This window comes from Temnothorax nylanderi, unplaced genomic scaffold (assembly GCF_030848795.1).
Source record: "Temnothorax nylanderi isolate EJ_2023f unplaced genomic scaffold, tnyl_v1.0 TNYL_tig0621_pilon, whole genome shotgun sequence".
In the NCBI taxonomy this organism is placed as follows: domain Eukaryota; kingdom Metazoa; phylum Arthropoda; class Insecta; order Hymenoptera; family Formicidae; genus Temnothorax; species Temnothorax nylanderi.
This window is the reverse complement of record NW_027249683.1, coordinates 70,007-81,258: the sequence shown is the minus strand read 5'-3', so window position 1 is coordinate 81,258 and position 11,252 is coordinate 70,007. Positions and strand designations below refer to the sequence as shown.

Genomic DNA, 11,252 nt, shown 5'->3' with positions numbered 1-11,252 from the left:
GGGAATATTACAATATATATAACATTAACATAATTATTTTTTAAGGTAATTATGAAAGAGAGGGGCTTTCTTACCGATTTGGCTGAAACTTCACAATTTTGTATATTTTGGTGCGTAAAACATAAATCTATAAGTTAAAACTGTCGCTCTCAATTTTAGGAACAACGTTATTAAGTACTAAAATTAACTGTTGCGTGGTTAGAATGTCTGTTACACCAACATGATGTAGACGCACATGATCATGCGTAGTGACATAAAAGTACATGAAATTACAGCACTAATGCAGTATAACAGCAACCTCTCATAATAGTCTGGCGCCTTTAATTGTGTGCTATTATTCGACTTTGTATTTATATAGACTTTTCAATATACCAATTATTTTCTGCTTTAAAAAAAGCATAAACTCTATTTCTATTATCTTTCTTAACCATATACAATAGTTAAAAACCCTCTTAGGAAGAGTCCAATGGGATCCTCCAATGGCCTAATCGCCCTCTCCCTCCCCCCACCCTCGCGCTGACCCTCTCCCACTGGATCGACACTCCGAGAGAGTATAAAACGCAAGCGCCAAGATGTTCAGTGTTCTTTTCTCGCGCATAATCACGTGGGTAGGGTGATAGCGTCCTAGAGCGCTCTCTGCTTCTGCCGAGGACTTTTGTCTTTTTAATTCGCAAATTAATAAATTAAAAATTAAACGTTTGATTAAAAATGGCTAAAGAATTATCGGAGCGTGAAAGAATCACTATCCTAATGATGCGCGGATGGGGTGATAATGAACGATCGTTCACTGATGTTCGATTATTTAATAACACGTATCCGAATCGTCAAATTAGTAAATCCACTGTTTTGAAAACTGTACGACGTTTTCAAGAAACTGGTAGTGTAAGAAGTCGCTTTAGGTCTGGCAGGTCATCGTCTGCAACTAATAACGACAAACAACTTGATGTTCTGCAGACTTTTATTAAAAATCCCCATACGTCTGTTAATAGAGCAGCTCAAGCTCACGACATTGCTCCCATGTCCGTACACAGAATTTTAAGAAAAAATAAATTACATACAAACTGCAATACGTTGAAGAATTGTGCAAGAATGATGGACCTAATAGATGGCTCGCCCAACTTTCCTTATCAAATTTTTTTCACAGACGAGGCAACCTTTACATTGACGGGAGAGGTTAATAACCAAAATTGTTGTCTCTGGTCAGATGAAAATCCGAATTGGGTGCAGGAAAGTCATACACAATACCCACAAAAAATAAATGTATGGTGCTACATGATAGATGCTTATGTGATAGGGCCATTTTTTTTTTTAGGAAACCTCAATGCTCATAGGTACGAGAGATTACTTGTAGATGAAATAAGTCCAGCCATACAAAATATTTTTCCAAATAACTTTGAGCAAATATGGTTTCAGCATAATGGAGCTCTGCCTCATTTTGGTGCAGGGCCACGTCGAATTTTAAATAAAGTTTTCCCGCAAAGGTGGATAGGAAGAAGGAACCAAAATGAGGGTGGGGAAAGTTGGCCACCTAGGTCACCAGATCTAACTCCTTTTGATTATTACTTTTGGGGCTATCTGAAGAGTAAGGTTTACGAAACAAAACCTCAAAATATCCAAGAATTGAGGCAGCGAATAAAGGATGAAACAGCCTTGATACCTGCTGAATCAAATCGTAGAGCTATTTTTGCGTTCTATCAAAGATTGGCATACTGTCAAGAAGTCAACGGAAACCACTTTCAGAATTTACTCTAAAACACTCAAACACACAAAAAAATGTAAATCAAGGTTGTAAAATTTATAATTTAGGAAAATGTAAATAATAATTACTTTTTTTACTTTTTTAATTGTAATATAATTCAAATCTAATTACAATTTGAAAATGTATTTGTAATTGAACGACTTTAATTACAATTCCGAAAAACATTTGTACTTAACCCTTAAATGCCACCCGGGGTCCAGCAAACCCCAGACCCTTTAGAATGATATATTTTCAAATGTTCCCGCCAAAAATGGAGCTTATATTTATTTATTTATTATTTTTTATTTTTTTGATTTTGGAGCCAATATTTTAACTGTTGGCGATCTTAATTTTTTATACTATGTTGAAATTGAAATTTTAACAATATAAGCATTTTATTCTTTTTTCTAAGCCTTGAACAACATTGAAAATAATTTTCATAATTAAATATCAAAAAATCAATAAGTAAGGAGACATTTTTCATGCTGGGGTCTTTTAGACCCCATGTGTCATTTACGAGATTCTTGAGAGGTGTGGCATTTAAGGGTTAAACTCAATTTAAATTAAAATTATGTAAAATAATTAGTAATTAAGAACTTCAATCACAAAAGTATTGTTATTTACAACTCTGCTAGTGTAAATCCGACCGTGCTACCTCCACGCGGTACATCTTGTGTAACGCTGATGCCGGCGGTATCGTAGCTTTCAAGCTCCATAACTTGAAAAGTATTTAATAAAAAAAAACTTGATTATAGTGTTTTGAAAAGCTCTCGAGGTAAGCGATAAGAATATGCAATCAAAAATAGAGGTTTCCATTTAAAAATTTTAAAGTTATTTTTACCTGGCATCAACAAAGTTATTTGTAGTCAAATTAATATTACTATTTAATGCGTTACTTGAAACCCTACAACTTTTGTCTGAAACATTTTTTTCTAAAATGCGTAGTTTTTGAAATATTTAGGGGTTGCCATATACTTTTGGTGAACCCTGTATATGTATATGTAAAAAATGAAAGATTGTATATATATATATACATATATATAACATTAACATAATTTTTTTTAAATCGTTTAACTGCAATAATTAAATTATTTATATTAAACCAATTAATAATTTTTAAAATAAGTAATTTACCTGACACTAATTATTCCTTATTCAAAAAATTAGTAATTATTTTCTACTAATTATTAATTTTCAAATAAGTAAAAATTTATTTTTTACAAACTATTAGTTATTTTAATAATAAAAAATTTATTTTTACTACAAAAAGAATTGATTCATTTTCGCCTAAATACTAATTTTTACGTAACTAGAAATTTTTCTCTGACAAATTACCTTTTTTTTAAGTATTAATTAGAAACAAACGGAACATGAGTAATTTTCCTTCTCAGAATCTTTTTTACTACACAAAATATATTACTAAAAAATAATCAACATACTTCGGAGAAATCTTTATTACGCGATAGTGCCTGTTACACGTGCATATAAATACGATAGATTTTTCAGAAAAATAGTGCCTGTCACACGTGCATATAGATACAGATCACTTTCTCGTTCTCTTTAACTTTTACATCTTTTACAAGACAGCATATACGTACGTGTGTAATTTTGGATACACCTTCCTTCTTAAAGATCTCCTCGGCATCAGCTCCCTGCCGTCAATATATATTTCACTATCACTATCTGTCACGCGGCGATGGTCACGACTGTCACTATTTCTAGGTTATAACTGACTTACGTTTACGCGAGCGTTTCTTCTATAGTAACTTACAGTAATTCACTCGTTTACACGGAATGAATTATCGTAAGTTATACCACAAAACCCCGTTTACGCGGAGGAATTATCGTAAGTTACTACAGAAGTAATGCTCGCATAAACATAGTATGACAGCGCGCTGAACCAGCTGAACGCACTATCTGCACTGAGCGCAGAACGCACACGTACATACATATGCTGTCACGCACTGCGACAGTGCACTGCAGTGCACGGTCTGTACGAGCATCACTGCCCTCTCGTGTCAAATATGGGAAAGTGACACACAAGCCGCCATTTTTGTCTGACGACGACGACGTGAACGTTTCTTAAATAAAAATTTTCACATTTGGACTTTGCATCGCAATATCTCCGCACGTAGGGCACATAAATAAAACGGAAAAATAAAGACACTTTTATGGTATAAATTTGGTCCAAGCTATCCATTAAGCCTAGTCCCAGAACTTGATCCGTTCACTGGTTATCGAGATCTCAAAATCTCGGTTACTCGCAACTCGTCGCGTTGCGTAAATGATCCACGGTTCGGTCTCGCTTCACGTATACTTGGCGCGAGACACTACCGTGTCTCTTGATATATTTTAGGTAGTTTTTTTCAGGATGTGGAGATTACTTAACACCATAACTTTTTCTTACATAAATCGATTCTTCTAATCACTTTATATATAGAAAGATTAAAATAATGTTAAGATAAGAAACTTAATATTAAATTACTTAATTATTATATAATACCTGAATGTATTAGCTGATGAAATTGGACATTGCGTCAAGTATGGTACGCCATCATAATATTGATATCCATTTTGAAAAATGCCATGCCAATGTATACTCGCTTCAAGACCTTCGGCTTCATTTTTTAAGTCAATGATAAGGTAATCGTTTTTGCAAACCTGAAAAATTATTGATAATGTTAATTGAATCATTAATATATGATAATAGCAATTATGATCACAGTTTTAATAGTACAATTACGTTATTTAATTATGATTCTGAGAAAAGACTATAGTATTTAATACACACAGTAGATTGAGAGGGTACAGGATAGGTATATTAGGTGGGTACTAGAGCTGGTCTGCGTTCAGAAACTTCATTCAGGTGCACCCGCCGAGGCTCACGCTGTTCGGAAATGTTCGGATTGTACCAGTATGACAGAGATGAAGTCGTTCGGAAACTTCATCCGAGTGCACCTCGGGAGGAAAATTTTCCCCCCTGAAATTTCAGGGTAAATCTGGGTAACTTATTGCATTTGGCGGAATTTTTTAAACTGTAGTAATGGAGTTTCTTCTTCTATGGAATTGTTCGGAATGCATTCCGATTGAAATTATTCCGTTTTCCCTAAAAAAATTTATAATGACTCTGATTAGGATTTAAGTAAGGTTAATTATATTCTATTGCTTATCGCTAATTTATTATCAGATTTTATTTATGTTTAATAATATCTTGACACTAATTACGATTATGTTTTTCTATTATTTATGTTAATTAATAATTCATCTTATGTAGGTATATCTTAACAGTTGCTTAAGCGATTGATATATTTTACACTCCTTTTGTAAAGTAATAACCGATGATTTTAAATTAAAAAATATATTATTTCATCGCTATTTGGTGATTGCACCACTAATTTTACTAAAAGGAAGTAGAAGCTGTAGAAGCACTCAGCGGCTCATCATTATTATCTGGATATAAACTATCTAAAGCTATCTTGATTATTTCTTGTCCAGCAGTCATGGCGCAAGATATAATAATATTCTCTCGAGATTGCCTTTCGTCCGCCATGTCTTATTACTTATTTACCGTTTGCAAACTATTTACACCCGGGGTGTACCCTGCCTCTACCACTACTCACCCGGGTCTACCATCAGGGTAACGTTTCCGAACGCAGCCCTGGAAGAATACGGGATATATGATGAGGGAGAAAGGAAAAAGGGAAAAAGTTATGACAAGAATGGGAAGGAGAGCAATGAGGTATGAGGAAAGTCTTGAGAAAGGGAAAGGGAGTTTATATAGGCGAGATGCTGGGAAGAAATCAAGAAAAGAAGGAAGGAAGAGGCTCAAAGTTCAGAGGAAGTTCAGAAAAAAGGTTTTTATGACGAAAGAAGAGTATCTGAAGTGGGTAAAGAGGAAAAGTTTCCTTTAGAAGAGGGACAGGAGATAGGGGGAGAGGTGGAACAGAGGGTTATAGAGGGGCAACAAGAAAGACATGGAAGAATAGAGAACTCAAAATAAAATAGATGGTACAAGGAAGTAAGGACGATAGGCTTATCAAGATATTTAAAGAAAAAAGAAAAAGGAGGGGAGATTGATTAGAATAGCAAGATTTAAGCTGGGAAATGAGATGAGACGAGGGAGATATTGGGAAAAGGAAAAGAGAAGAAAATGCAGATTATGAGAAGGGGAGGAAGAAATATGGGAACACGTAGTAGAGACATGTATGGGGGAAGGGATGGGAGTGGGACAGAGAAAATACTAAGGATCTTGAAAAACAACGGGAGTGGAGACGAATGGATGAAGAAAGAAGGAGATAGAGAATTCGAACTGTAGGACTGAGTAGGGAGAGGTTGATAGAAAGAGTAACAGAGGGGAAGACAAGAGGACGCGGGACAGACGCGCGACGTCTCGGGGTGCACACGCTGTACGTGCACACTCGAACATCCGGGAGGCCACATAGAGCTCCGGAAGAGTGATCGCTTGCTTTCTCTGCCTGCCTTGCTTGCTGTCTTGCCTTGCTTGCCTTACTGCCTTGCTTGCTGCTCTGCCTTGCCTTGCTTGCCTAGCTGCCTGCCTTGCCTGCGCTTGCTGCACGTGCTGCCCACGAGCTTGCTAGAGAGACGGATCCTCCAGGAGACGACGGCCTCCCGAACGGTGAGTCGCATTTTGATTTACGTTAATTCGCTTTGGGGAGACGATACACACCTCCCCTGGTCCTTCGAGTCACGTATTTCGCATTTTTCGCAAATCCGGGAACGGCCCTCCCCCCGAGCAAATATTTTTAAAAACGTTCTTTTTTATCACCCAGATAAAATTTTCTTAAATATTTGAAATGTATTTTTAAAATATTAATTCGAATCTACATATTTATTGTATCATAATCTTGTTTCAAAATATTTAAAAAATATTTTTATTTTTTATTGGTTTTATAATTTGTTTCAAATATTTTCAAAAATATTTTTGAAATATTATGAAATATTCTTAATTAAAGATGTATGTCGCTTATGTCAAAATAAAGGGATAAAGCTGAAATTTACAGAGATTGTGCACTCATATATCCCAAAAACCTGTGTTAAATTTGCGATCGATTGTCCGGCCCGTTTCTGAGATATTTACTTTAAAAGTTACAGAAATTGTATATATATATATATATATATACTTCCCATGTAAATATCCCAGGTAGCACACATGGTCTTATTGACGTCAATTTAAGGTCATATTTCGTCCACAACGTCATATGTCCTTTATATGACGTGTATTTGGCGTCCTATTGTGGATATGAAAGTATGACATCATGAAAAGGACATGAATTAGACGTCATTTTAAGACCAAATTTGGTACACGACAATTTTATTTTCATTTTTTGAGTTTTTCTTAATTAAAACAGACCCATACAGCATAGAAGCTTGCAAGACATTGCAGGAACGTTACAAGTTGCAATGTAATGTTGTAAAGACAATTGCAACATTTCGTTGAAATATAATATTAGAACAACATTGCAGAAATATTATAAGAATAATTGAAAATATAGTACTATAACTTACTCCGTGAACATATATGCACACACATACATAAAGAATATATTTTTTTTAGATTTATGTTTCTTTAAATTTAATTCTTAATTATTTTTTAACTTGGATTCAATTCATTAAATAAATTCTTTATTTTGTCAGGTAGCGTCTTTAGCCGTTATCATGCATGTTGTTAACGTTATTATATTAATATTATACAGGGTGTATCAGAATGTTTGGTACTTTTTTCATATTTAGATAGAGCGAGCCAAACTGAGTCGAAAAGTCATGTACCATTTTGCAATTTTCGCAATAGTTGATGAGTTATTAATGATTAAAAATCGCCGTATTGGCCCGGCCCACCGCCAAATCCAAGCGCGCGGCGAGATGCGGCCGCTTCGCGGTCGGCGCGCGGGCAGTTGTTTACTTCAAGCGGCACGAGCGGCGCGTAACGCCGGGCCCCCGTCCTGAGCGACGATAGTTTCTCGCCTTTTTTAAATAGAAATAAAATTTTCTAACAACATAGAAAAATTTTTTGTGCGTACTTATGTACATACGTGTGTACATGCATACACAGTAAAATATCAATTGTACTGCTTAAAAAAGCGATTACTCAATTTACTTTTTTTTCTGTTAGTAAGTAACGGTTGTCTTTAAAAAAGAATATTTTCTTGATAATAGTCTTAAAATGTACAAATTTTAGAAAGAGTCTTTATCATGTACTCGAAAGAAGAATTTATACTCCTTCAAAGAACATAATAAAATTTTATTAAAGAAAAGTCAAAATAATAAATAAAGTAATATGAGGACCCTCGAGATTAAAATAGGAGAAGTCAAGGCTATGAGGGTCAGACGCAGATCACAGTGCGTAATATCAGAAATAACTGATTTATTCGTCGTTTTGATACATTACATCGATCTGTACGTTTCGGCTCAGTTTTGAGCCATCTTCAGCGGCAGTTACAGAAATTAAGTTACACGTTCTCCGTACCGTATGGTGAGTTTACTGATTCAAAGTATCAGAAACATAGATCAATTGATCCATATCTGTAAATTTGTTCAATTAATGTTGAGATATTAAAAAGATTCCTTAGGAAACTCACCATTCGGTCTGAATAACGTGGAATACAGAGCCATGTACATAATGAATACTCTCTGGGAGAAGACTTGACGATCTTGTCGACACGACACACAATGATATGAAAGGTCTTGCAAGAAGAGGCATCTAATTGTTTAATTCTTCAATTAAGAATATAAAATTAAAACAAAAATTCGATTTACTTATTATTTTTACTTTTCTTTGATAATATTTTATAATGTTCTTTGAAGGAGTATAAATTCTTTTTTCATACAAAGTACATGACAAAGTACATGACAAAGACTTTCTAAAATTTGTGATAAGTACATTTTAAGATTATTATCAAGAAAATATTCTTTGTTAAAGATAACAGTTACTTACTAAAAGAAAAAGAGTAATTCGAGAATTACAATTATGTACGTAATAAAAATTTAAGAATTAAAATTGTGTACATAAGTAAAATTCGTGAATTACAATTATGTACATAATTTTAATTCCCGAAAAATTTTTATGTCATAACATAAAATAAATTCAGAATTAATATTTTGTCTAGACATAATTTTAATTCTGCATTTTCAATTATAGCTTAATAATAATTCGATGAATTATAAGTATCTAGACATAATAATAATTTCTTTTCTTTGAGTATCAATTTAATTTAGTAGAATTTTTATGATGATATTAAATAGCAAAACGGCGTGCCGTATACGCACACGCAAAAAATATCATTCTAGTGCTAAAAAAACCAATTACTCAATTTTCTCTTCCTTTAAGTAACGATGATCTTTACAAAAAATGTTTTCTTGATAATATTACTTAAAATAAATAATATTCTAAATTCTAATTATTCAGTTCTTCAGTTAAGAATATAAAATTAAAACAAAAATTCGATTTGCTAATTATTTTGATAGGAGAAGTCAAGGCTATGAGGGTCAGACGCAGATCACAGTGCGTCCCTTATGAAAAAAAACTATTGAAAAACTATTGAGAGCGAATTAACTATTGGATAACTATTAGATTTGAATAGTACGTACTATTCAAATTTAAAAGTTAACTATTGAAAGTCCAATAGTTAATTCGCTGTCAATAGTTTTTTTTCATAAGGGGTAATATCAGAAATAACTGATTTATTCGTCGTTTTGATACATTACATCGATCCGTACGTTTCGGCTCAGCTTTGAGCCATCTTCAGCGGTAGTTACACAAGTTAAGTTACACGTTCTCCGTACCGTATGGTGAGTTTACTGATTCAAAGTATCAGAAACATAGATCAATTGATCCATATCTGTAAATTTGTTCAAATAATGTTGAGATATTAAAAAGATCCCTTAGGAAACTCACCATTCGGTCTGAAAAACGTGGAATACAGAGCCATGTACATAATGAATACTCTCTGCGAGAAGACTTGACGATCTTGTCGACACGACACACAATGATATGAAAGGTCTTGCAAGAAGAGGCATGTCGTAGGTCAACACATCGGCGAGGATTATAACAAAGCACGATTTGACACCGTCACAATATTGCATGTACCAATAGTAAAACCCCGATTTGCCAACGACCAAGTTCATGAGCATGGATTACAATTTGCTCAAAACCGTGACATATGCATGATGCAAAAAATCCGTGTCATTTTGAGACGGTGTCAAATCGTGCTATGTTATAATCCTCGCCGGTGTGTTGACCTACGACATGCCTCTTCTTGCAAGACCTTTCATATCATTGTGTGTCGTGTCGACAAGATCGTCAAGTCTTCTCGCAGAGAGTATTCATTATGTACATGGCTCTGTATTCCACGTTTTTCAGACCGAATGGTGAGTTTCCTAAGAGATCTTTTTAATATCTTAACATTAATTGAACAAATTTACAGATATGGATCAATTGGTCTATGTTTCTGATACTTTGAATCAGTAAACTCACCATACGGTACGGAGAACGTGTAACTTAACTTCTGTAACTACCGCTGAAGATGGCTCAAAGCTGAGCCGAAACGTACGGATCGATGTAATGTATTAAAACGACGAATAAATCAGTTATTTCTGATATTACGCACTGTGATCTGCGTCTGACCCTCATAGCCTTGACTTCTCCTATTTTAATCTCGAGGGTCCTCATATTACTTTATTTATTATTTTGACTTTTCTTTAATAAAATTTTATTATGTTCTTTGAAGGAGTATAAATTCTTCTTTCGAGTACATGATAAAGACTCTTTCTAAAATTTGTACATTTTAAGACTATTATCAAGAAAATATTCTTTCTTAAAGACAACCGTTACTTACTAACAGAAAAAAAGTAAATTGAGTAATCGCTTTTTTAAGCAGTACAATTGATATTTTACTGTGTATGCATGTACACACGTATGTACATAAGTACGTACAAAAAATTTTTCTATGTTGTTAGAAAATTTTATTTCTATTTAAAAAAGGCGAGAAACTATCATCGCTCAGGACGGGGGCCCGGCGTTACGCGCCGCTCGTGCCGCTTGAAGTAAACAACTGCCCGCGCGCCGACCGCGGGGCGGCCGCATCTCGCCGGCGGTGGGCTGGGCCAATACGGCGATTTTTAATCATTAATAACTCATCAACTATTGTGAAAATTGCAAAATGGTACATGACTTTTCGACTCAGTTTGGCTCGCTCTATCTAAATATGAAAAAAGTACCAAACATTCTGATACACCCTGTATTACGTTAAATATACGAATTTCATATTAATAATTATTGTACATTAATTGTAATTGCGTTATTATTTTTAATATTTACCGGTTATTATCATTACACGATTTTTGAACACTATAAAGATATGTTATATAGGAGTATAAGCAACAAGGAAGCGTCAGAATCAAAGGATCGCCACTAGTCCGTTCGATTATCGATGTCAAGCGACGTTAGGTGCGGTACTGACTCGGATGGGTGACCGCGCGGCTGTATGCACACACGACA

At 34.5% G+C, this 11,252-nt stretch overlaps 2 protein-coding genes across 2 annotated transcripts in view; one reads left to right on the top strand and one right to left on the bottom strand.

The window, feature by feature from the left end:
- Window positions 1-708: 708 nt before the first annotated feature.
- On the top strand, window positions 709-1,752 carry LOC139784391 (uncharacterized). Its single transcript, XM_071723560.1, has one exon. The coding sequence runs from the start codon at window positions 709-711 to the stop codon at window positions 1,750-1,752; it is 1,044 nt and encodes a 347-aa protein (XP_071579661.1).
- Window positions 1,753-4,219: 2,467 nt separating this feature from the next.
- Window positions 4,220-11,252, bottom strand: part of LOC139784390 (uncharacterized) — a gene marked incomplete at its 5' end in the record, with an annotated part of 68,366 nt that continues 61,333 nt past the window's right edge. The window contains one exon of the mRNA XM_071723559.1: window positions 4,220-4,399. Within this exon, the coding sequence (XP_071579660.1) occupies window positions 4,220-4,399 (180 nt within the window). The remainder of the gene's footprint in view (window positions 4,400-11,252) is intronic.